Source organism: Cryptosporidium ryanae, assembly GCF_009792415.1.
Source record: "Cryptosporidium ryanae isolate 45019 chromosome Unknown contig_13, whole genome shotgun sequence".
NCBI lineage: Eukaryota > Apicomplexa > Conoidasida > Eucoccidiorida > Cryptosporidiidae > Cryptosporidium > Cryptosporidium ryanae.
Window position 1 is genome coordinate 385,241 of NW_027125556.1, and position 22,418 is coordinate 407,658.

Genomic DNA, 22,418 nt, shown 5'->3' on the forward strand with positions numbered 1-22,418 from the left:
TAAAGGAGTGGGTATTTTTTCAGCGTTAAATTGTTCGGAACGATACATTGACTTGACCTTCAGAGCTTTGTAAACCGAAATGAATGGTGATGATAGAAGAAGAGTTGATAACAACAGAGAAATGTGGGTGATGAGGAAAAATGAAGAAGTAAGAAGAAATATTGCAATCGATAGGAACTATCTTAAAGGGGGTAATACAATTTATGAAGATAGTGATGCGGTCAGAAGTTGTGGCCTGAATTATGACAATAATAGATTAAATGAGTTAGACGTGTTTACAAGGTACAGGGTAAATACTGGAGTATGTAGGTTTACTTTTAAACATGAAGATTATGATTTATTTTCTAAAATAAAAGAATACTTGGATAAAGAAGAATACACCCTGGAGACATTTGATATTTCAACAAAAGTTATAGAAATTAATCCACAACACTATACTTCATGGTACTTTAGGAGAAGGGCTATTGAAAAATTGTTTTTAAATGACACTAGGGAAAGAAGAATTTGGTTTCTAAGTGGCGAGATGCACTTTGCGAGAAAAATGTGTTTAAGAGCTCCAAAATGTTATCAGACCTGGTGGCACATAAGAAAGGTTAGAGAGTGGATTGGTTTTGAGGAAGAAGAATTTAGATTTTTGAATAAATGTTTGGAATTGGATTCAAAGAATATGTATGTATGGGGACATAGATCTTGGCTCATTAGAAAATATAATATTAACAACAGAGATATGCTAAGAAAAGAATTAAAGTTTACGACGCTATTTATTGCAAGGGATTGCAGAAACAATAGCGCCTGGTGCTATAGAAACTCTTTGAATCTTTCTCTAAGAAGATTAAACGACTTAAGTGAGTCAGACCTCTTAAGTGAGCTTGATTATGTTATGTACTGGCTCTCATATGCTCCCAATAATGGATCAGTGTGGAATTATGTTATATCCTTTTTTAGTAAATTATTAGTTCCCAGGAAAAGAAGAACAAAGAGTCTTCATGGATCAATTTGCTTTGAACTCGCCCCAGAAGGTTTCAAAAGATTAATTAATAGTATTTTTAGCAAATTTAAATATAACTGCTACCAAGTGGTGTATATAAAGGCATGTATTGAATATGAATTAGGAAATTACGGTTTTGTAATAAAGGCATTTAGATTTCTTCAAGTAATCGACTGCATCAGAAAAAAATATTGGAAGTGGAGAGAGGATTGCCTTCTTTCTCAAATAAATAACATTAAACAAGTATAGTGGATATAGAATAAATATTAGACAATGTTTTATTTGGAAAAAAACAGACAGATTTTAAACCATATCATTCTTGTTTGTAAAACGAATGGAACCATCTAAATCGTTAATCTGGTCGAAATTAATTGTTCCTTCGACAGACTATCAAGTTAAGTATTTTATTTTTCCAATTTTATGTCATTAATATTTAAAAACAGGTGGGGATATAAACAAAATGAGCAAGTGTTTTTTTCATTGTTCAAACATACCTCTGTTTTGCCCTTCATTCTGGCAATTGTCAGCACTCTTAATAGTTGTAAAAAAAATCTACTAGATGTCAATATTTGCTCAAAAATATCTGTTACCTAACATTTATATTATCATTCAATATGATTAGATTTGTACCGGGTATTTTTCACTTACTATTTGATTATTCTCTAAGTGTTTTATGTCGTTGTCAATAAATAGACGGTAAATATCTCCGTTTAATAACAGTAACATCAAACATGTCAATGCTACCACAAAGTCAAATAAGTTATTTAATGAATTAAAAAACCTTTCCCTCATTAGGAATAGTTTAATAAGAACTTCAAATACTAACGTTAGTGTGATAACGGTTTCCAGTAAAATGCAAAATGTACCCCCTGATTGGTGTTTGAAAATACCAATACACAATACCAACAAATTTAATAAAGATATAGCAAAGTATAGGTATTTTGAGAATTCAGAATAGTAAAGTCTTTTTACTATTGTTATGGCTTTTTCTTCGCATGTTAGTGTTGGACTTAGTAGTGAGAAGTTGTGATCTCTTACACTTTTGTTAATCTCTAAGCTCTGGAACTCACTGTTAGACAATCCTGTTGAGTATCTATGCATTTCCATATTAATTACCTAATCATACATCTTGATTTTTAAAAAAAATTATTCAAGTTTATTTTTCAAGCACACTAGGACTCATTTTTTTTTTTGAAAATGGCGCCAACTGTATGGATTAAAAGGATGTTTAACTGCGATTATAAAATTGTTATTAGGGTTTATAAGAATATGTTTCTTTGGAAGTGAAAGGTAGAGTATAATCAATTATTATAATAATATATTTTCTACTAATTGTATTTGTTAATTCATTATGGTTTTAAATTTAATAGAATTGAGAAATGCAGGTAATAGAATCAAAACTTTTAGCATTTTCGAGAACTCTCAAGAACGAAGATCCAACAGAAAATTTCATATTTAATTCTTGTAAAAAAAGAAAAAATTGCAAGCTAGTTACAGTATTGCAAGATGAAGAAAAAACTAAGAATGTTTTAGAGCTGGAGTTTCTCGTTAATGCCTCTACTCTATATTTAAATACTTGCCCAAGTTTAGCAAGCAGGTTCAACTGTAAAATAGCGAATTTAATCGATGAAATTAAAAAGTCAAAAGCTTACTGCAACTTTTTCTCTGGAAAAATATGTCCGAAGTGTTTTTCTACTTACATTATCGGAAAGAACTGTAAACTGTCACTTAGGGGTTTAAATAAAGTTGCAAGAAATAGAGCAATCAGAGACTTAAAAGAAAAGTCTAGCTTATCAGAAGAGAAGTTAGTAAAAAACACATTTAAAAAGTTGTACATAAATTGTCATGTTTGTGATTACACATATTCAATGTTTTTCTTTGACAAGAAGCCGAAGCCAACAAAAAGTAAATTAAAGAAAGACGATAAAACATATTTATGTTCCAACCCTTTTATTAACTATTCAAACAATCTGTTAACTAACACAAATGTAGTTTTGGGAAGTACTAATTACGTACAAAATATTCCAAAAGAGTGGACAAAAATTAAAACAGATATGGGCAAGAATAACATCAGATTCTTCAAAACAAATAACAAACAAAAGGCGGTAATCCAAGAAATTAAAAAGAATAACCAAGTTAGTTTTGACAATAGAAAAATCGAAAAGGAAAAGAGTACTGAGAAAAAACAGTCGGCTGAGGGTGTAAAAATAGAAACTTTAACTGGAAATAAAGTCGAATTTAGAGTACTTGGAGGAGAAAAAGAGGAAGGGAGAAGTTTTTATGATATTCTCTCGAGTCTTGCGTGACTTGTTATTTTATTTTCAATGTATTCAGTTGATTTTAATCCATTAAAGAGGAACATAGTTCCTGTTATATACATATTCGGCTCTACAGGTAGATTTAAAATTTAATAATCTAAAAAATAAATAAATAAATAAATAAATAAATAAATATATATATATATATATATTTGTTTTGTTTGCATTTATAGCTTCAGGTAAAACCAACTTTTCTATACAAGTATCGAGGCATTTGAGAAATATAGTAGGTTTTAATTTTTGAATAAAATTCTAATTTAAGGTGAAAATTTTACTTTGTAAACATATATAAATTCAAATTTATTTGATTTATTTTTTTTCCAATTAATTTATTGTTTTTATATTCAATTTTTTTTCTAAAATATAAAAACAAAATTGAACAATAGGGACTTGACTCAGAAATAATAAGTTGTGATTCAATGCAACTTTATAAAGGTTTTGATATTGGAACTGCAAAGGTTTCGAAAAAAATAAGAAAAGAAATACCTCATCATCTTTTGGATATACTTGATTTGGACCAGGAATGTACTTCATCAAAATACGTAAAACTTGCAGTCCCAATTGTAGGTTTAATATTATAGTAAAACATCAATTTTACACAAACATTTTTTAAAACTTTAAAAAATTTTGTCTGTCCCATAATATTAATTTTAGATTGACCGTTTATTAAAAAAAAGGGTAATACCGATCATTGTTGGAGGCACACATGTTTATTTGAAATCATTAATTTGGGAATCGATTGTTAGTTCTTCAGAAGATATGGAGTTACCTCCGTCTTTGTCTGATGAAAAATATTCGGGTCTATCTTCTGAGGAATTGCATAGACAATTGTTTGAAATTGATCCTGAAAGAGCTTCTTCTCTTCATCATAATGACAGAAGAAGAATAATAAGAAGCATAGAGGTAATTTTAATATCTAAATGACAATTATTTTTAAACAAAATGACATTTATAAATAAGATTTTTAAGAAGAATAACGTAAAATTCTCAGAAATATGCAAGATATTTCCATATAAATTAAGATATGAGAATTGTCTTTTATTCTGGATAAGAAATAATAGAATAGAGGATAACATTGAAACAAGAGTAAGCGAGATGATAAATGTAAGACTTTATGAAACAATTTGATATGCGTCTTGTATATTAACATAATCTTTATTTTTTTAGGAAGGACTTTTAGAGGAGGCTTTTCTTTTGAGGGAAAGAATAATAAACTGCGAGAAATTTACCGGAATACTACAAGGAATCGGATATAAAGAGTTAAAGGATATATTGTTAAGAAGGAAGAAAATAAAGGATATAACTGAAGAAGAAATAACCGAATTCAAACGTAAATTAAAATTAAAAACACTTCAGTACAGTAAAAAGCAAGAGAAATACATCAGAAAACATCTATTCAGAGATGCGGATGTCAAAACTTTAACATTCAATGGGGGAATGGGAGACAATAAAATATTGGATCTAGAGGAGTTTGCTGTTCACAAAGAGGTGGAGTACAAAATCGACAAACTCCTCAAGAATCTTCCCTGTTACACACACTCAATTAACCTCAGCAAGAAAACAACCATAAGTGAGTCCAACAAAACTTTGTTTATGGACTCTATTTTGGAACTAGTGGTTGTAGAGATAAAGAAAAGACTGCCCTCAACAGGGGGATATGCTTCTGGAAAGTGAACGTGAAGATTCACTGCTGCTTTCTGGAGAAATTTCACCATCGCTTGGAGGGAGACTCGAATTTCTCCTGTGCAGTCTTCTGGTTTTTTTGTGTTTTTCTACAGAATTCTTAGATTCTTCACAATCTTCGCTTTCCACATATTCTCCAGGTGAAAGGGAGTCGGTGTTGTAGTTACGTCTTTGAATTAATTGTTCTGAGGTGTATTGATTGCTGTTGTTGTTGCAGTGATGCGGAATTGATCTTATTCGTCTTCTTTCATCGTATGTCTGAACTTGACTTCCATCACTGTTTTTTGGAGGCTGAATAGATACTTCCTTTTGTTCTTTATTTTCCTTGTAATTTTTTTGCCTTCTTTCGTATGGATAATTTCTTCTGTGAAAGTAATTTCTATTTCCGGTTCTTCCCCTATTTCCGTAATTGTTCTCATCATTTTTATTTGCGTTTTTATCAAGAAATTCTTTGAGATCTTTTGCTTGTTTCCTTATCTTTAGATATCCCATGTGGATCTTTCCGCAAAAATGATCGTTTAAACGTTGATCATTGTCTGTTTCAGATAAAAATGCAGCACAAACTTCACAAGGGTGAAGTTTTTGACGGTACATTCCATTTGCAATATCTTCCTTAGTTGCTATTATCTTTATCTTCTGCTGATTAAGTCTTGTGAGATCCTCCATTCTTTTCAGAGAACCATCTATATCACCGCTGGCTCCCAACTCGTCTATTTCCTTCATTATTTCTTTAATTTCAAGATCGAGTGATTTGATACTTTCGTCCTCAAGTTTTGCACTGTCAGAAATTTGCGCTCTGACTCTGTTCCTCTCTATTTTTTTATTGCAATCATCCACCATTCCTTGTAATATTCTCAAACTTTCCCTCTCATACCTATAGTTGTAGTTTTTCATATTGCTTCTCTCATTAAGGTACCTTTCTCTTAATACTTCAGAGTGAATGTTTCTACAGGGACCCATGTAAAGTTTTGTATTCTCAAACAATTCGTGAGGACAAAGCCCACATAAATACGGTTTACATACATCTTCATCATGTAAGTTCTTTTTTTCCATTGGGGCTTCAATTTCACCCATAAGGTTTTCAATTTGGCGTCTTATCTCGTCCATTTCGTATTAAATATTATGTCTATTTAAAAAATAACACGCAAATTCGTATCTAAAAGTAGAAATACAATATCAATGTATATTTCAGTAAAATTTATACTGCACTAGTTGGTACCCTAAATTGAAAAAATTAACTAGCACAATTGCGGCCCAGGCGTATTTTCATAACCTAAAACAAAAAATTAGTACAAGAAGACAAGAAAAAAAAGGGCCTCGCAAAATTTAATTAATATAAAAACCAAGTACAAATTTAAAATATTTAAAATTAAAACGGTGCATTCATTAAGCAAATTTAGTAGATACACACATTTATAAGTCATTTTAAAGTAGTTAATTTTTTTGCTTAACAAAAACCAGATGAATTGAACTCATAAAAACAAGAAAGTTACTATGTGAATGTGAATCTAAGAAATTAAAAATGGAATTTAAATAGACAAAAAGGTAAAGACAGAATCTTTGGGAAAAGTGAAGGTTTTTTTAGTAATTTATTTATATATTTTTAACCTTGGTCTTCGAAATTAAAGTGATAATAATTTGTTATTTGGCGCTTCGAAAATACCCCATATTTATTTTTATATTGTTTGGTTGCTGGTGGTTTTGGTGTATTTTTGAAGTAAATAATTCCTCAAATAAACAGATTCAATGAGGAACATAAAATTCTCGTCATTGTCACCAAAAAGCATAGCTAGAAATCCGAGGTTTCCGGTGGAAGGTCATGAAAAGAGGAATTTTAATTCTCTAGAATACGCAGCAGATGACCACCTTACTTTGAAGGACTATAGATTTTTACCAAAAATAAATCAAGAAACTGGAACCAAGAGTCATCTTGGTGGATTTTTTGCTAGAAAAAATGATCAGAATACATATATGAGAACAAACCCGGTATTGCAGAGTTCAAATGACACTAAGAAAAATTTCACAACAGACAATATTGGTTTTCACAAGGAAAGACATTCATCAATTAGTGGATATGGGTTACCAGTTGGAAGTTTATCTGGAAATTACTTGAGTAAGGGAGGTTTACTGGGTAGTGATTCTTATAATAATGTGAGTCAGATGATTGGTAGACTTCCGTTATTGCCACCAAATAAATACTCGCATGGTACTTTTGAAGGAGTTAATGCGAATATTGGAGCTTTTGGAAGTGACGATAACACAATACGGGGGATTAGTTTAAAATCTAACCTTTTGAATAAAGAACATGGAGTACATGGAATAGATATTCACGGTTGCAGAAAAAGACCTCTTGAACAAGTTTATAGAAAGAAGTTTGACGAGGGAAGTTACGAAAATGAAGACGATGAATTTCACGATGCAATAAGTGATGATGATTCTGAAATTGACAAAGCCGATGTTTCTGTAAATTCAAAAAGATCAATTCTCGTTCCCCCGTCCAAAAAGATCTACAATAATACGCCGTCAACACAGGCTCAAACTACTGGAGTCATGGGTACTCTGACGAATACCCCAAACAAACTAACAAATACATATAGGCTTCCGTTGTCTCTAATAGAAGATGATTTCAGATTGGAAAAAACCCCGAATTATAACTTCACTAGTGAAAGCATTCAAAATTCCCAAAGAAAATTAAATCCCTTGGAATTGACCCAATATTCGCATCCTTATAACTTTAACAAAAACTCATCTGCTTTCACCGCTTTAACTAGAGAGCAAAATAATCAAGTTGATGCCAAAAATCATTCGTCCGCTCAGAGAATAAGGACTCCCTTGAGATACAGATCTAGTTTAGTGGGTGCAGTAAATAGCAAGGCAAACTCTTCATGTAAAATACTTTCTGCGGCAGAAATGAAGAGGTTATTTTGCAAATCGAGAAAACCAATAGGCTCTTTGAAGGATTTCGTTCATACAATAGACGAAAGAAGTGATTTAGATTGCAAAGATAATTTAAATTCTGAATCCAATAGTGTTTTAAACAATACTGAAAAAGTGTCTAATGCTGATAACGATATAAGTGAAATGGGCAATAAGAATAATGCAGCGACTGAAAACAATAGCGGAGATAATTTGTCTGCCGCTAGTTCAAATAATTTGGACAATCTTGAAAGTAGCAATAAAATAACAAATAAAGAGCATTCATTTTCTGAATTAAATTCCGAAAAAATAGAGGACAGTAGTGTTACTGGTGTGAATCAAGAGAAAATTGTTGAAAAGCCGGTTACTGAAAACGAGAATAGTTTGATTAAAAATGATTCTTTAAATGATGCAACTTTGAATAGTGGTAAAAATGTGGTTGTTAGTGAAATTAGTCGTTCAGTAGAGACTGATGAAAATAAGAGTTTAAGCGGATTAGAGGGACAGAAAGAATCGACTTGTAACAAAGATAGTGCTGATGCTATCAATCAAGAGAAGAAAGAAGCATGTGAAGCTGAAAAAGATGTTCCTTGGTGGCTTGTTAATGTGGGCAAACCAAATTTGGTCGAAGTTGACAATGAGGGGGTATTCCTGTCAGATGAAGAAGACAGTTCAAATAAAAAAGAAGAGAAACCATCTGCAGAAGTAAAACCGGATTCTTCCCTTAGTTTATTCTCCGTTCAAAAAGGAGATAATACTTCAGTTTCGTTATTTTCCTTTGCTAACAATACAAGTGCAGAAAGTAATGATTTGTCGCAAATTAAAAATAAGGACTCAATTACTAGTGGTTTGACAGAAGGGGGCTCACAGTCACAGACTAACGCGTTAACTTCCATGAATGCAACTGTTGAAACGACAATAGAGGCCAATTCTAGTACTAAAATTGACGAAGATAGTGAAAATTCCAATAGTTTTGGTTCAATTCTATCTAAGACTAGTGCTGATATCGCTATTGAAAGTAATGCTACAAGTGGTAAAACCATAACTAAAGAAGGAGCAAATGTATCAAATATTAATGATTTAAGTGAAAAAAAAGTTGACTTGTTTTCAACACTTTTGACGGGTAATTCCATAGCTGCAGGAGCTTCATTGTTTGGGGTTACCCCCAACACAGAAAGTGTAAATTCGAAGGGAATTTTTTCAGACTTAGGTATTTCAAATTTAAATGCATCTGTTAGTTCTCCTGCGTTTGACACGGGCAAAACAAATAACAATAAATTACAAGAAATTGGAAGTATATTCCCAATTAATAACAATTTGGAGGGAAAAGAACAAGTTAAGAATACTCAAACTGTAGGTGTATTTGAATTAAAGAATTCAACTCTCATAGACAATTCAGGTTCTTCAATATTTGGAAATCCAACTTTATCAACGACAAATGTTGTGGGAGCATTCCAACAGCCACAATTACAAAATTTAAACAATTCCGCTGGTCTATTTGGCACTGGACCTGAAAATTCTAGCGTTTCAAGCACAGGAATTTTTGGCTCAAATGGACTGTTTAACAATTCCAATAATGCAAATTTGAATCAAGTTCCTTTATTCGGATTAAACAACACTGGAGATAAAGGCGCGATTTCTGCAACTAAAAGCGTCCTTGGTGGAGAGTCACCTAATACAACAAGTATATTTGGAAATATTTCAAACTCGGGGATAAAAAAAGGTGATTCTTCTTTTGAAGGCACTCATTCCAAGCCAAAGAATGATATATTCGGTAGCAATGTATTCAGCTCTCAATCTAATTCCAACACATTCCAGGGTAACTCTATATTCGGAACTACTGGATTGGGAGTGGGATCAGGTATGGTAGGGACAGGATTGGGTATAGGAGGAGCAGGTTCAGGAATAGGGGTTGGAGCAGGCGGATTTGGAGTATCGGCTACACCAGTAGGGACGAATTCTATTTTTAATTCTCAAAATCAGGGAAGTTCTGCGATCGGATTAAATAACGCTCATAATCCAAATGGCTCTTTGTTTGGAATGCGAAATACAAATTTAACTCCTTCAAATTGTGCAACATCCACAGTTCCATTTGCAGCAAATCAAGGGAATACTGGCTTAAATATGCCATTCCAAGTTCCGCCAGCTCAAACAAATAATGTGTTTTCTCAGGCTCCTGTTTTTGGTAACACTGGCAATACTAATAACAGTAATCCAAATCCGTTCGCATTTGGATCGAATACAAATATAAATAATCAACAAAACAGTCTTCAGAATGCCAACCAAAACAACTTCAACAATACACCAAGTTCTTCATCGATATTTGGTGCTCCTGCAGGGGGCGGAATATTTGGATCTGCAGTAAAACCAGAAACTAATATTTTCGGTAACATCGGGAATATTAATCAAGGAATGTCTTCTCCTTTTAATCAAAGACCACAACAGGACATTACAGTTCAATCAAACGCTGCAAATCAAAGTGGAATTTTTGGATCAAATCCACCAAGTATTTTGGGAGCGCCTCAAATTATTTCTGGAAACAATCAAAACCCATTTGTTGGTCACTCTTCTATGCAGACTGGGAGTTCTACTCATAGAAGAAGAATTGCTAGGGCTAAGAGATCACATTAATTAAATGAAAGTATATTTCAAACAATAGGATATGCGTAACTTTGAGTTCAATGTAATAAAATGAACTAGCGATAAAGACGTAAATATTAGTGTTTTAAGTTAATACAAAAGTTACTAAAACTATATATTTTTACTACTATATACAATATTTATCAAACTATAATCACATTTTAATTAGTTAAAAGTTTGGATTTGACCATTGAGAATCTTGTGGGAACTGAAGGCTATGGAATTGCGAAAGGACACCATCTTTCCACATTCCCTGTATTGAGTGCCCCATAGCAAATCTAAGTATGCCTTTTCCATGTTTTCTTCCGTTTTGCCACTCTCCTTCATATACGTTGTTGTCTTCAGCGCAATAGAATATTCCCTTGCCGTGCCTTCTGTCGTTTTCCCAATATCCTTCGTATTTATTTCCATTAGCATACGTATATACTCCGAATCCGCATGCTTTATCTGCAACCCAATTACCTTTGAATCTATCGTTGTTCGAATAAAATAATTCACCTTCACCGTGCTTTTTTGCATCTAACCATTCCCCAACGTATTTATCTCCTCTACTGTATGTAAGGGTTCCTTTGCCGTTTACTTTTCCGTCTTTCCAATAACCCTCATATTTTTCACCGTTTTGGTATGTTAATACACCATACCCTTCTTTTACATCATTTACCCATTCTCCTTCGTATACATTTCCACAAGGAAAAATATATGTACCCTTTCCGTGCATTGAACCTTCAAACCAATCACCTTCATAAATAGCAGAATCTACATAAACATATTTACCGTGTCCGTGCATTTTACCGTTTACCCAATCACCTTCGTATTTTTCTATTATTTGGTCTCCTGAACTACTTACATAAGTAACAGTTCCTTTTCCGTGCCTTTTATCGTCTCTCCACTCTCCCGAGTATATATCTCCATCAGCATACTTGTAAACTCCTCTTCCATGCATTTTACCATCTAGCCACTCCCCCTCATATATATCTCCATTGCTAAATGTTAACTTACCATAACCACATATTTTTCCGTTCTCCCATTGCCCTTCATAAATGTTACCACTCGAAAAGTTTGCCTTTCCTTGACCGTGTATTTTGTCATCAATCCATTCTCCTTCATATGAAGCTCCATCCGCATAAGTAAATTTACCAAAGCCTTCTCTTTTTCCCATTACAAATTCTCCCTCATATTTTTCGTTTTTCGAGTACACTAATACACCTTTGCCATGAAATAAACCACCTTTAATGTCACCGGAATATGAATGACTTGATGCCTCCATATTTTTTCTGCTAAAAATTGTTTAAATACCTATTCAATTATATACCTATCTTCTTATAATTATTCAATCTATGTTATATTTAAAATTATTAAACAAAACTACAAAAAAAGTTCCTCTAGTATTAGACAATTAAAATTAGTATTATGACGCACTCAAATGAGTATTATTTCGGTAAATTTATTTATCCTTTCAGCCGATATTCCTTTCTTTCTTATTTGTTAGTGTATACTTGATTTGTTTTTTAACACGTCAGTATGGTGTTTTTTGCTGCTGCCACAAGACTTGAAAACAAAATTGCATGCAAAAAATCCCCACAGTTAGCGCCGAACAGCGCCAACTTATTTTTTAATTGATAATTTTATTTATAGGTAAATTCTGATCACGTACCCCACACGTATCAAGAGTTGTATTATCTGCAAGTTTTGTTCTGATCAGTTAATAGTTATCTTATGAGGCAATGTGATTGTTCAATTATGCATTATTCTTTCTCTCTTAACTTGTTTTATTGGACTGTAGCTTGAAATAGTTATGTAGTGCAATATATATGTCGGTATTTACATGTTTATATGCACAGTAGTATGTATAAAAAAAGGAAATTAAGAAAAAAAAGAAATGTAAATATTTAATTAGGTTTATTTCACATTTAAGCTTTAAATACAAACTTTTAAAACTAACTATATGTAAGTTTAGTAATTTTCTTCATTCACATTTTCGTTGAAATATATATGCTGGTTGGCTTATTTGGGGTTTGGTATTAAAATACTCATTTTTGGCGCTAAGAACTTTTGTTGTAAAAAATTGAGGTTGATAACATAAAATATAATCTAAACTGTAGATAAAAAGGCTGAAGGGTTGTGAAGGTAAAAAATTGAATTATTAGAATATTGAAGAAGTAGGAGGTGATATTATAAATCAGGTTTTACTGATTTTTCAAGCTTTTATTATTCTAAAATTATGTTTTCATCCCACATCCCAATTTCACCTTCGTTGAGATCAAAGTATGTTCAAAGTTATAAATTTGACCAAAGTAATACAGAGAAACAAAATAGCGGCGAACATGACGTTTCTGGGAGTTCTTTTTTTGATAATCCAGTAAATCCTCACGAAGAATTAGGAAATAGCTATAGAGATTCATATAGAGATGAAGTAATAGTAGCAGAGGATATGCATGAACCTTGCGGAAATAATCGAATTGTAAATTCAAGACCTCAATCTAGCAATATTAATGTGAGCCTAGAGGAAAGAAATACAATATGTAGTAATTTAAATACAACGGAAAATTATTTTATGAATATTAAATATATGGATAATAGTACAAATGCTTCAGATAGAAGCAACGAAAGAAGAAATATACATGGTTTACCTCCAATTCCTTCACTTCCTCAATCAAATAAAATAAATGACATGAATTCCTATGTTTCTTTTACTAATAATCAATCTCATATTAATAATAGACATTTTTTAAATATTAATAATTCATCTTCAGTAGATAAAAACAATGATGGTTTTAAAATAATGAATAACCAAAATTGTCAGGAATTTATGTCTATCGGCAATGATAGTTCAAATAATAACTTTGTACTTCAGAGTCCTCACCCTCATTCTTCAAGTCCACGCAATCACACTCAAAGTCCTAAACATCACCCCATAACACCTCCTCACTTCGTACCTACCACCTCAAATTTTGGGTCTAACTCTGTGAAAAATCATATTAGTTCTCCTATTGTAACTCATATTGACACTATTTACAATTCAAATATTGGTCCTCCCTCTATTGCCGCTCCAATTGGTCCCCCGTTGTCACATTCTGGTCCTCCACCTCCTCCAATTTCACATTCTGGTCCTCCACCTCCTCCAATTTTACACTCTGGTCCTCCACCTTCTCCAATTTCGCACTCTGGTCCTTCTACTTCACTTAAATTTCCTCTTACAGCAATGCATAAGAGTATTCCTGCTCCAAATTCTGGCCAATCATCTATTAATACTCAAATTTATCCGCAAATTGAAGCTCAGAATTCTCATAATGTTGGGCCTGTTTCCTCAACTTCACATTATCATCCTCCACAATCACCAAAACCACATGTTTCTTCCCAGAATAAACATCCAAATGTTCCATTTCTTGATACATCAAAAATGAAAGATTTGGAGGAGGAACAATTAAATTCTTTATCTTCATCATCTATATCTAAGAAAATGCAAAATAATAGAGAAAGATTAGAACAGCTGAATATTTCACATTCAAAATTTGGCTTGACAGGAATTCTAAAACAGATGGAAGATAGAAATGAAGATTTAAATAACAGAGGTAATATCCCTACTGAAGATACTAAATCAGAGAAAAATAATGACATTATGAGCAGTGAAAATAGTATGATCAGTACATTATTAATTAATGAATCACCTAATTTGCAAAATAAGAGTAAATATAATAATACTTTAAATCACAGATTACCTCCAAAGGCACCAAAAACAGGTAAATTTAACTCAGTTCCGTTTGGTGTAAATAATATGCTTATGAAACAAAAGTCAGAAGAATTACATAACGTCGTTAACAAAAGCGATAAAAATGATTCATTTCAATATAGAGACACACCATTAACTGTTAGACCACCAACGGCTCCAACATTTTGTTCTAGAGAGGAAAATAGTAATCAAAACAATCAGGGAAGTGGACTAAATAATCGAGCAATGAATGGAAAACTCCATGTTAATAGTGATAATGTTGATAAATTAAGAGATTCAATGGCCAATCAACTAGAAACATTACAAAGGCCACCAACAGCTCCTAATACACTTCAAAAGCATGGGAATTTACCAAAAGTTGATATGTTAATTAGTTTAATGGGGAAAACAGTAGAAAACAAGAGGAAAGACTTTGAAAAATTGAACAAACTTAAAAATGTATTATCCGAATTAGGTGATTTTAATAAAAGGTTGTTGGAAGAGAATACAAGATTAAAAAGTGGCAATTTAGTGAAAAATAATGACGTTAAAAATCCAAAAGAAGAGATATCAGGAATTAAAGATGAGTTTTTTTCTCAAATTAACGAAAACAAAAGCCATACAAATGACAATTTATTAAAAATAGATAATAATTCCACTTGTTTAGACCATATTTCACACATTAATTCTTTGAAAACAATAATAAACAAAAAAAATCAAAGAATATCCGAATTAGAGAGGAGAATGGTAGAAACTAAGACATTTAACGGAAACAATATCAACTATACCAGTAACAATAACTATTCTGATCTTTGTTACGATTTATTAGACAAGCTTAAAGTAAGAGACGAAGAGCTGATTAACAATTTAAATGATATTAATAAGTCAAATTCAGGTATAATAGTAGAAAAATTAAGTAAATGTGTTACATTGCTAGAGGAAAAAAGGAACTCTTCGAAATTAAGGATATTAATTAACGATATATCAAATCAGATAGAATTTAATTATAAAGCACTTTCTGTAACTATAGAGCACTTAATTTACCAGCAGAACTCTACATTGGAGAGTATAAACAATAATGTTTTCACAAAAGAAGAGCATGAAGATTCTTGTAATCATGAAAATAACCTTCAAGGGACAAACAAATCACAAAATATTCAGGAAAATATGAATGGTTCAAAGCCAATTGAAACAAATGAAAAACAAAATAGTAGCAATATAAACAATTTTTTAGGTGATGAAAAAACTCAGAAATTCGAAGAAGAAAATACATTAAATCAAAGTCAAGCCTCCTTTGACTATTCAAATGAAAATGACATTTGTGGAGAATATAATGAGGAAAATCAAATAGAGTTTGAGGAAAATGAAAGAAACAATTGTTTGAAAGAATTTGAATACGAAAAAGTGAGCAGCAGTGATTACTATAACAATATGATAAATATTTCAAACAATACTGTTAGTGCAAATGAAATGGATGAATACCAGTATAACAACGTCAAAAGAGAGTTAAGTTTGGAAGAAATAGGTTACCAATATGAACCGAAGATAGAACAATTTAGTGTTGACTGGTTAAACAATAATAATGTTGGAATTATAGAAGAAAGTGAGTTGCGAAATTGTGGCAATTACTATCAAGCTAATAATAATGAAAGTGAGTGTTATGGCAATGGTTTCGTAAATGAGGCTGGTGCAAGCAACAGTTATATAAACAATCAATTGCAATATCAGGCTATTCCCGAGTCAACATCATCAGTTCCACCATCAGTTCTGGCAGCTTACTATGAGAACAGTAGTTATCAAGGTGGAGAGAACAATTACGAAAATAGTATAGGAGGGAATGAAGGATTAGTTATGTCAGATAATACTGACTATAGGTATTATCAGGTTCCAGCAAGTTTAAGTAATATATAGAACAAAATAATGTATATATTAATTAAAGAACTAAATTTTATCTTCCTCAATTTTAAATTGTTAATTTGATTTCCATAGTATTTTTTGTATATATTATTCTATATTTTTATTTGTTACTATTTACTTGGAAGAGCCTCAATTTCAGAAGGAGGATCTCTGCTAAAAGGTACCCAATTAAAGTAGTTGTCATATAAAGGATGACCAGGTCTTCCAGAGTTTTCGATAATCTCCTTTAGGAATTCATGATCACAAAAAGCGTAATATTGATCTTTTATATTCCTTAGTATGCCATTATCTTCAATAACTTTTATAACATCTTCCCTTCTAATTCCAGTGTTTCTGACAACGTCATCTATAAACTTGACAAAATTTCTTTCATCTACAGTATATTCACTAGACCCTTCAGTATTATTTTCATTGTCACTATCATTTTCATTTTTGTTATTCTGAGAATAATTCTCTATAAAATAATCAGAGATTTTATTTGCCCACCAATTGTTGTAAATAGCTCTGCCTAAATCCGATAAAGGACGTTCAGGATGGCCCCATTTTCCTTCTCTCAATGAGAGTTTGTAGGAAAGATCAACCAAAAGCTTTCCATATCCTTTTCTTTGGTAGCATGGTAACGTAAGGATACAAGCAAGATTATAATGTAACATTGAAACCTTTTCTTTTGAAAAATATCCAACAATATGACAGCCCTCGTCGTCTACTTCAGTGACGATGTAGAATAAAAAAGGCTCAACATCATATTGAAGTGTTTTATGATCTAAAAATAGTTTTGCCAGATAACATAAATTCTCTGCATAACCTTTAGCAAGTGCACCATCTATTTCAAATATGGATATATTGTCTTTTCTATATATTTCATTCCCAGGAGGGTGTCTTAATACACAACCAGAGAGATGTCTAATTAATTCATCTTCGAAACAAAAAAAAGTGAGGCAAAACTCACAAAAGTGAAGAATATCAACATTTTGATATTCATCTGGGAAGGGTGAAAAATACCATGTATCTAATAAAAATTTACCGATTCTAACTCTTCCTATTGTTTTTAATCTTGTTGTTTCTTCGTGATCCAACAGTGCAGAATGGTCCATTCCTTCGTGTTCTTCCGGATCCTCTCCATCTGAAATATCTATGTTCCAATTATTCTTCTTTTTATGACGACTCCCCCCTGCTTTATTTCCCGAAATTGAAGTCCCTCCGATAAAAGAAGAAACATAGTCAATACCCTGATTTTTGAGTTTTTCGTATACTGCAGGGTCATCTAACTCATCTATATGAAAGGAAAGCTTGATGTTCTCACCTAACACCCATCTATCTAATCTCCTATTTAGCCCCCTAAAATGCACATAAAACTCGTAATCAATGATCCGTTTAGAATCACTTTCTGATATATTCACTTTCATTAGTGAACCATTATTATCATTGTTACTATTGATACTACTGCTATTGTTTCCCGATTTTTTTCCTACCAAATGAGTTAAATGTGTAACATTGGTACCCCTTAACTTCCAACCTATTACACGAGCAAGTTTATACTTGTTTTCCTCATCAAATAACGCCAAAATCCACTGCTTAACTGATGGAAATTCTTTCATCTCATTGCTATCAGTATCGATACTTTCAAATTCATTTTCTTGATTTTGTTTTGATGTGTCTCTTTTCTTGTTAGCAAGTTGATTACTTTGGCAAATCGAGGGGGCATGAGACGAAGATCTTTTTCTAGGATTACTTAGTGCATTGTACTCAATGTAGGATTGAGCAAATGAAGAGGACGAAGATGATGAATAAGAAGAAGAGGTCGGAGATAGAGGTGTTTCATTTTTATCTTCAATTTTTATATTTTCTGTTTCATTGGAATTTTTTTGGTTGTTTGTTGACCTCAACTTTGAAACCATATTGATGTATTTGTTGCTAACACTATTTAAGTAGCAAGAGTACAGTCTTGTATTGTATGTAATGTGTTAAAATAAGCAAATAACTGAGTACTTTATATTAAATTAAAAGTAATGTTCCGACGAGTTTTTAATATGTTATAATCTTAAAAATATATTCATAAATAAATATACTCCCTTGTCTGTGAAAAAATGTACAAGTACTTTCACCCAAAAAAAAATTTATTATTCAATTAACATCTGGATGGGAGTACAGTGTGTTTATTGACCCTTTCAAAATACAATTAAACACCTCCAAAGTCTGCGACAAATAAACAACTCTATACTTATATTTCCCTCTGTAGAAATAAACAAATATAATTATAAGATATATATACTTTCTTACATATAGATAATAATACAATATTTAAATTTACATATTCTAGTTGAAATTATATTTATATTTGGCACCACACTACCTCTTTACACTGCGCTTTTTTTTGAGGGAAAATATAAGCCTCCCACTCTATTAAAGCAAAATACTATTATGTTGAAATTCGCTTAGTTCGCGACGTTAGTCTCGAAGAACCAAGTAAACAGTGGCATTTATATTAAAAGACATTCTTTATAAAATAACTAAATGAAAAACTATTTATTTCATTTGCTCGCCATTATACATGTGACATATTGTTAATGTCTGGAGCAGTGCACAAAGTTACACGTCAACATGTGGTATTAAAAATCACACAAATACAATGGGAAATCTAACCGAATAAAGCCGAATTTAATATAAATTCTAAAGTTTAAAGGATAGAACGACAGACAGATCAAGATGAAGTTTCTGTCCTGAATGAGCGAACTTTTAGACAAATACTCGGCAGGAGTGGCACCCAATGGCACTTGAGGAAATAACAAAAAATAGGTGACAAGGCACCACTTCAGAAAGCTGTGAATATAGAATGAGTGTATATTTGATTACGCATGATTACATCATGTATATCGTGCACACAGAAGGATATTGTAGATACTTAAACAGCAATAAATATTTATACAAACAGTATCTTCTTTGCCTCAATTATATCTAAGACTGTGGCGCTCAACTGTTTTCACAGTAATATTATACCGCCAGATACTGCGTCTTTTGGCGGTCGGTACTAGTAATATTTAACGACATAGGCATTTTGAATTATTAAATAGATACAAATAAGTAAAATAGAGTATTAAAGTGACATAAAAAGGAAATTAAGTATGGATAATAAGTGGAATAGGTGAAAAAGAAAGTGACGTATACAGAAGATAAATGGATATAAGGATAGATAAAAAAGAGGCGGAGGGAGGGATAGAAACATTAACGACATTACGTATAACTATTAGAATAGTTAATAAGTGACTAAAGGTATTAGTATAAAGTTTGATTTTAGATATGTAAGTATTATAATGATACTATTAATGTTATGACGGCAATACGTAGTAAAAAGAATAAATAGTGAGAAAATAGGTAATATTAAGTGGCAGATGTGAGTATACATATTTGTGCGGACTGCCATTCACGCAGACAAGTCCAAACAGACCATTGCACAAGAGAGAAGTTTAGAATAATTATTAATTTTTATTGTGTACAATCTTGTGCAGATAAAAATTAAATATAAGTTATATTTTTAGTTTAAAATAAAAATAACAACATATACAAACAGGGAATAATATAATATAGGATTGATACTTTTAATTTGGCGAAAAATTACTTGAATTTTATTTTATTCAACTTAACAAGAAGATATTTATGAATACATATATTTTGACTAAATGAGAATAAATTTGAGATTGGAGGAAAACGACACTGAAGAGTTAACTCTTGGTGAATATTCAATTGATTCTCATAAAATAGAAAGTGAAGAAAACGATAAATACTTCGAAATATCCGACAAAGATACCAATATATCTTTGGCAGGTGAAAGTAGAGAATACAATACTGAGGCAAATGAATTGGTACCATCAGAAAAAATGAATTCGAACGATATTGATACAATCAACGATAATGAGTTCTTAAATAAGGTAGAAGTTGAACATGATATAGAATCGGTAGTCTTAAATGAGACTTCTTCAAATACATCTGTTATTGATGAAAGTCTTGAAAAAGGGGAAAGTGACTCAGGTACAAAGACCGAAAACGAAAAGGAAGATATTTTGCACGAAAACGAGCAAAATAACGCATATTTGAGCAAGTCAGAAGAAGGGAATTCAGATTATTCAACTCAGGGAGTTGGAGATGAGGAAGAACATACCGGTTCAATAACCCTGCCTGAGTCCACTTTACCCTATAAACTTTGGATTGATGCAAAAAGCAGAGACTGGATATTGGAATGGCAAACTAAAAATGGAAGATGGAGTGTACGTAAATTTAGTTGTAAGAGATGGGGAAAGGGAAAGGCCTATTCTCATGCAATGAATTTTCTCGCATCACTTACTTCTTGCGGTATCATTAAAGATTCATCTGGATACAGTAAGCAATTAGGAAACGGTGTTATTCCAGATCAGGAATCAGAAGTTTCTAATCAGTCAATAAGATCTGTTGAGGACGAGCTTGTTCTTCAGTTTTTGTCCCAAAGGGACGCAACAGCTATGGGAGTTGGGAATTCAAATAGTAGCATAACTGAAAGACAAAAAGGTTTCTCATCAGGATCAAGTTTGAATACACTGGCTGCTATAGCAGCCGCTGCTGCTGCTGCTGCCGCTATAGCATCCACACCGGAAAAACCGCACACGAGAAACAAAGAACATCATCCCACTGGTGGTTCCACTATCAATGTTGCAAATTCAGTCGGTAACCAGACTCAAACTAGAGGGGCAGTGAGAAAGAGCGGTGTTCCCGGTGTTTATTGGAGCCAAAAGCCACAAGGGTGGAGAGTTGTGTATTATACAGGTAAGGATCGTGAATTTGAATACTTTAAGGTACCAGCTAATGCCTCTGAAGAGATAATAAGTGAAATACTTGAAGTTGCAAAGAGATTTAGATCTCAGGTAACTGCAGAAGGACGTCATCTTCCTAATGGGGCAGTGGGTTCTAGTTCAAAAAGAGCAAGACTTGCAGAGAGAAAGGCTGCTGCTGCTGCTGCCGCCGCGGCTGCAAACGCAAGATCTGATATGTCTAGACACTTAAACTGCAATACTAATAACATTGGGGACTTTAAGTCTGGAGTAAACTTGACTCTTTCTCCACCAGAAACCAGGAACAATTCAAAGAGTATGTTAGAAGGTGACCCTTTAGCTCAGTTTGCAGCAAAATTCACTTGCCCTAGTGGAATACCAGGTTTACCTACACACCCCAACCCATTAATCCCAGGTCTATATGACTGGCTTTACAACCCATTGCTCATGAATTTATACGGCAACTATACTGCAGCAAGTCAGGCGGCTGCGATTCAACACTGGGCTATGCTTCAAAATAGTGGTAACATACTGGGAACAGGAATCGGAGCTGCAGATGGACCGAGTAATCCAAACATACTGAATGCATTTTTACAAAATCAAAATTCATTAATGAACCCATTTCAGTTTCAAATGCCACCTGTAGTAGGTGGAAGTCAAAGTCCAAATAGCGGATTAATGCAACAAATGCCCCAACTCCCGTCTATGAATCAGGCAGCAAATGTTGCAGCAGCTTCCCAGATGGGAATGAATATGTTCGGGCGTTATTACGGAATGATGCTTCCTCCACAAACTTCCAATTCTGTTCAAAGTAACCCATTGTCTCCTGTAAGTAACGATGTTCAGCAACAACCTGGTGGTGCATCTGCGTCAAATGGGGGAAGCGCTAAACCAAAAGATACCTCTAACCTACCAAGCCCTTCAGTTCCATACCAATTTCCGGTTCCAATGCAGACTCGAGATGCAGCTTTTCCATGGCTCAATCAATTTTCAACTTCACAAAAGGTCAGTTCTGACTTGGAGCCAACTCGAATACAACAAACATTAGGTGAGGAAGATTCAGTTATGGCGTCTGACACGAATGACTCAACTCAACCAGACGATCAGACGCATATATCGGCAGTAGCTACACAGGGAGAGGAAAACGAAAACTTCCTTGTGGCCAGTGACGCTCCAAACAAACAAATCGAAACCCAACTGCTCGAAGTTTCTTCTGGCAGCAACAAGACATCCGAGTAATATTATATCGAACAAAGTAATTTAAAACATACAAGTTGTTACTCCCCTCCTCATATCGGAACTGGAATAGCCAATAATGATGATTATTTTGTTTAGAATTACGATATGAACGGTTCCACTACTCACTATAAATTATGTTTTTCGATATTTATCTTAAAAAATAGTGACAATAAATGCTGGCTTGTATATTATTAAATTGTAGTTCTCAT

At 32.8% G+C, this 22,418-nt stretch overlaps 10 protein-coding genes across 10 annotated transcripts; 6 read left to right on the forward strand and 4 right to left on the reverse strand.

The window, feature by feature from the left end:
* Positions 1-79: 79 nt before the first annotated feature.
* On the forward strand, positions 80-1,237 carry FG386_000334 (farnesyltransferase; the record flags this gene model as incomplete). The annotated part of the gene is made up of 1 exon (XM_067339684.1): positions 80-1,237. The coding sequence occupies one exon, from the start codon at positions 80-82 to the stop codon at positions 1,235-1,237; it is 1,158 nt and encodes a 385-aa protein (XP_067196380.1).
* Positions 1,238-1,392: 155 nt separating this feature from the next.
* FG386_000335 (uncharacterized protein) lies at positions 1,393-2,095 on the reverse strand (the record flags this gene model as incomplete). Its single annotated transcript, XM_067339685.1, has 2 exons — positions 1,393-1,578; positions 1,637-2,095. The coding sequence occupies 2 exons, from the start codon at positions 2,093-2,095 to the stop codon at positions 1,393-1,395; spliced, it is 645 nt and encodes a 214-aa protein (XP_067196381.1).
* A 272-nt stretch (positions 2,096-2,367) lies between these two features.
* On the forward strand, positions 2,368-3,294 carry FG386_000336 (uncharacterized protein; the record flags this gene model as incomplete). Its single annotated transcript, XM_067339686.1, has 1 exon — positions 2,368-3,294. One exon carries the CDS (start codon positions 2,368-2,370, stop codon positions 3,292-3,294), a length of 927 nt encoding a protein of 308 aa, XP_067196382.1.
* Positions 3,295-3,725: 431 nt separating this feature from the next.
* Positions 3,726-4,880, forward strand: FG386_000337 (tRNA delta-isopentenylpyrophosphate transferase; the record flags this gene model as incomplete). Its single annotated transcript, XM_067339687.1, has 5 exons — positions 3,726-3,869; positions 3,961-4,209; positions 4,267-4,410; positions 4,474-4,794; positions 4,860-4,880. The coding sequence occupies 5 exons, from the start codon at positions 3,726-3,728 to the stop codon at positions 4,878-4,880; spliced, it is 879 nt and encodes a 292-aa protein (XP_067196383.1).
* Positions 4,881-4,950: 70 nt separating this feature from the next.
* FG386_000339 (uncharacterized protein) lies at positions 4,951-6,096 on the reverse strand (the record flags this gene model as incomplete). Its single annotated transcript, XM_067339689.1, has 1 exon — positions 4,951-6,096. One exon carries the CDS (start codon positions 6,094-6,096, stop codon positions 4,951-4,953), a length of 1,146 nt encoding a protein of 381 aa, XP_067196385.1.
* Positions 6,097-6,735: 639 nt separating this feature from the next.
* FG386_000340 (uncharacterized protein) lies at positions 6,736-10,536 on the forward strand (the record flags this gene model as incomplete). The annotated part of the gene is made up of 1 exon (XM_067339690.1): positions 6,736-10,536. The coding sequence occupies one exon, from the start codon at positions 6,736-6,738 to the stop codon at positions 10,534-10,536; it is 3,801 nt and encodes a 1,266-aa protein (XP_067196386.1).
* Positions 10,537-10,714: 178 nt separating this feature from the next.
* Positions 10,715-11,812, reverse strand: FG386_000341 (MORN domain repeat containing protein; the record flags this gene model as incomplete). The annotated part of the gene is made up of 1 exon (XM_067339691.1): positions 10,715-11,812. The coding sequence occupies one exon, from the start codon at positions 11,810-11,812 to the stop codon at positions 10,715-10,717; it is 1,098 nt and encodes a 365-aa protein (XP_067196387.1).
* Positions 11,813-12,766: 954 nt separating this feature from the next.
* On the forward strand, positions 12,767-16,165 carry FG386_000342 (uncharacterized protein; the record flags this gene model as incomplete). The annotated part of the gene is made up of 1 exon (XM_067339692.1): positions 12,767-16,165. One exon carries the CDS (start codon positions 12,767-12,769, stop codon positions 16,163-16,165), a length of 3,399 nt encoding a protein of 1,132 aa, XP_067196388.1.
* Positions 16,166-16,281: 116 nt separating this feature from the next.
* Positions 16,282-18,069, reverse strand: FG386_000343 (histone acetyltransferase (MYST family); the record flags this gene model as incomplete). Its single annotated transcript, XM_067339693.1, has 1 exon — positions 16,282-18,069. One exon carries the CDS (start codon positions 18,067-18,069, stop codon positions 16,282-16,284), a length of 1,788 nt encoding a protein of 595 aa, XP_067196389.1.
* Positions 18,070-19,848: 1,779 nt separating this feature from the next.
* FG386_000344 (uncharacterized protein) lies at positions 19,849-22,209 on the forward strand (the record flags this gene model as incomplete). The annotated part of the gene is made up of 1 exon (XM_067339694.1): positions 19,849-22,209. One exon carries the CDS (start codon positions 19,849-19,851, stop codon positions 22,207-22,209), a length of 2,361 nt encoding a protein of 786 aa, XP_067196390.1.
* Positions 22,210-22,418: the final 209 nt, after the last annotated feature.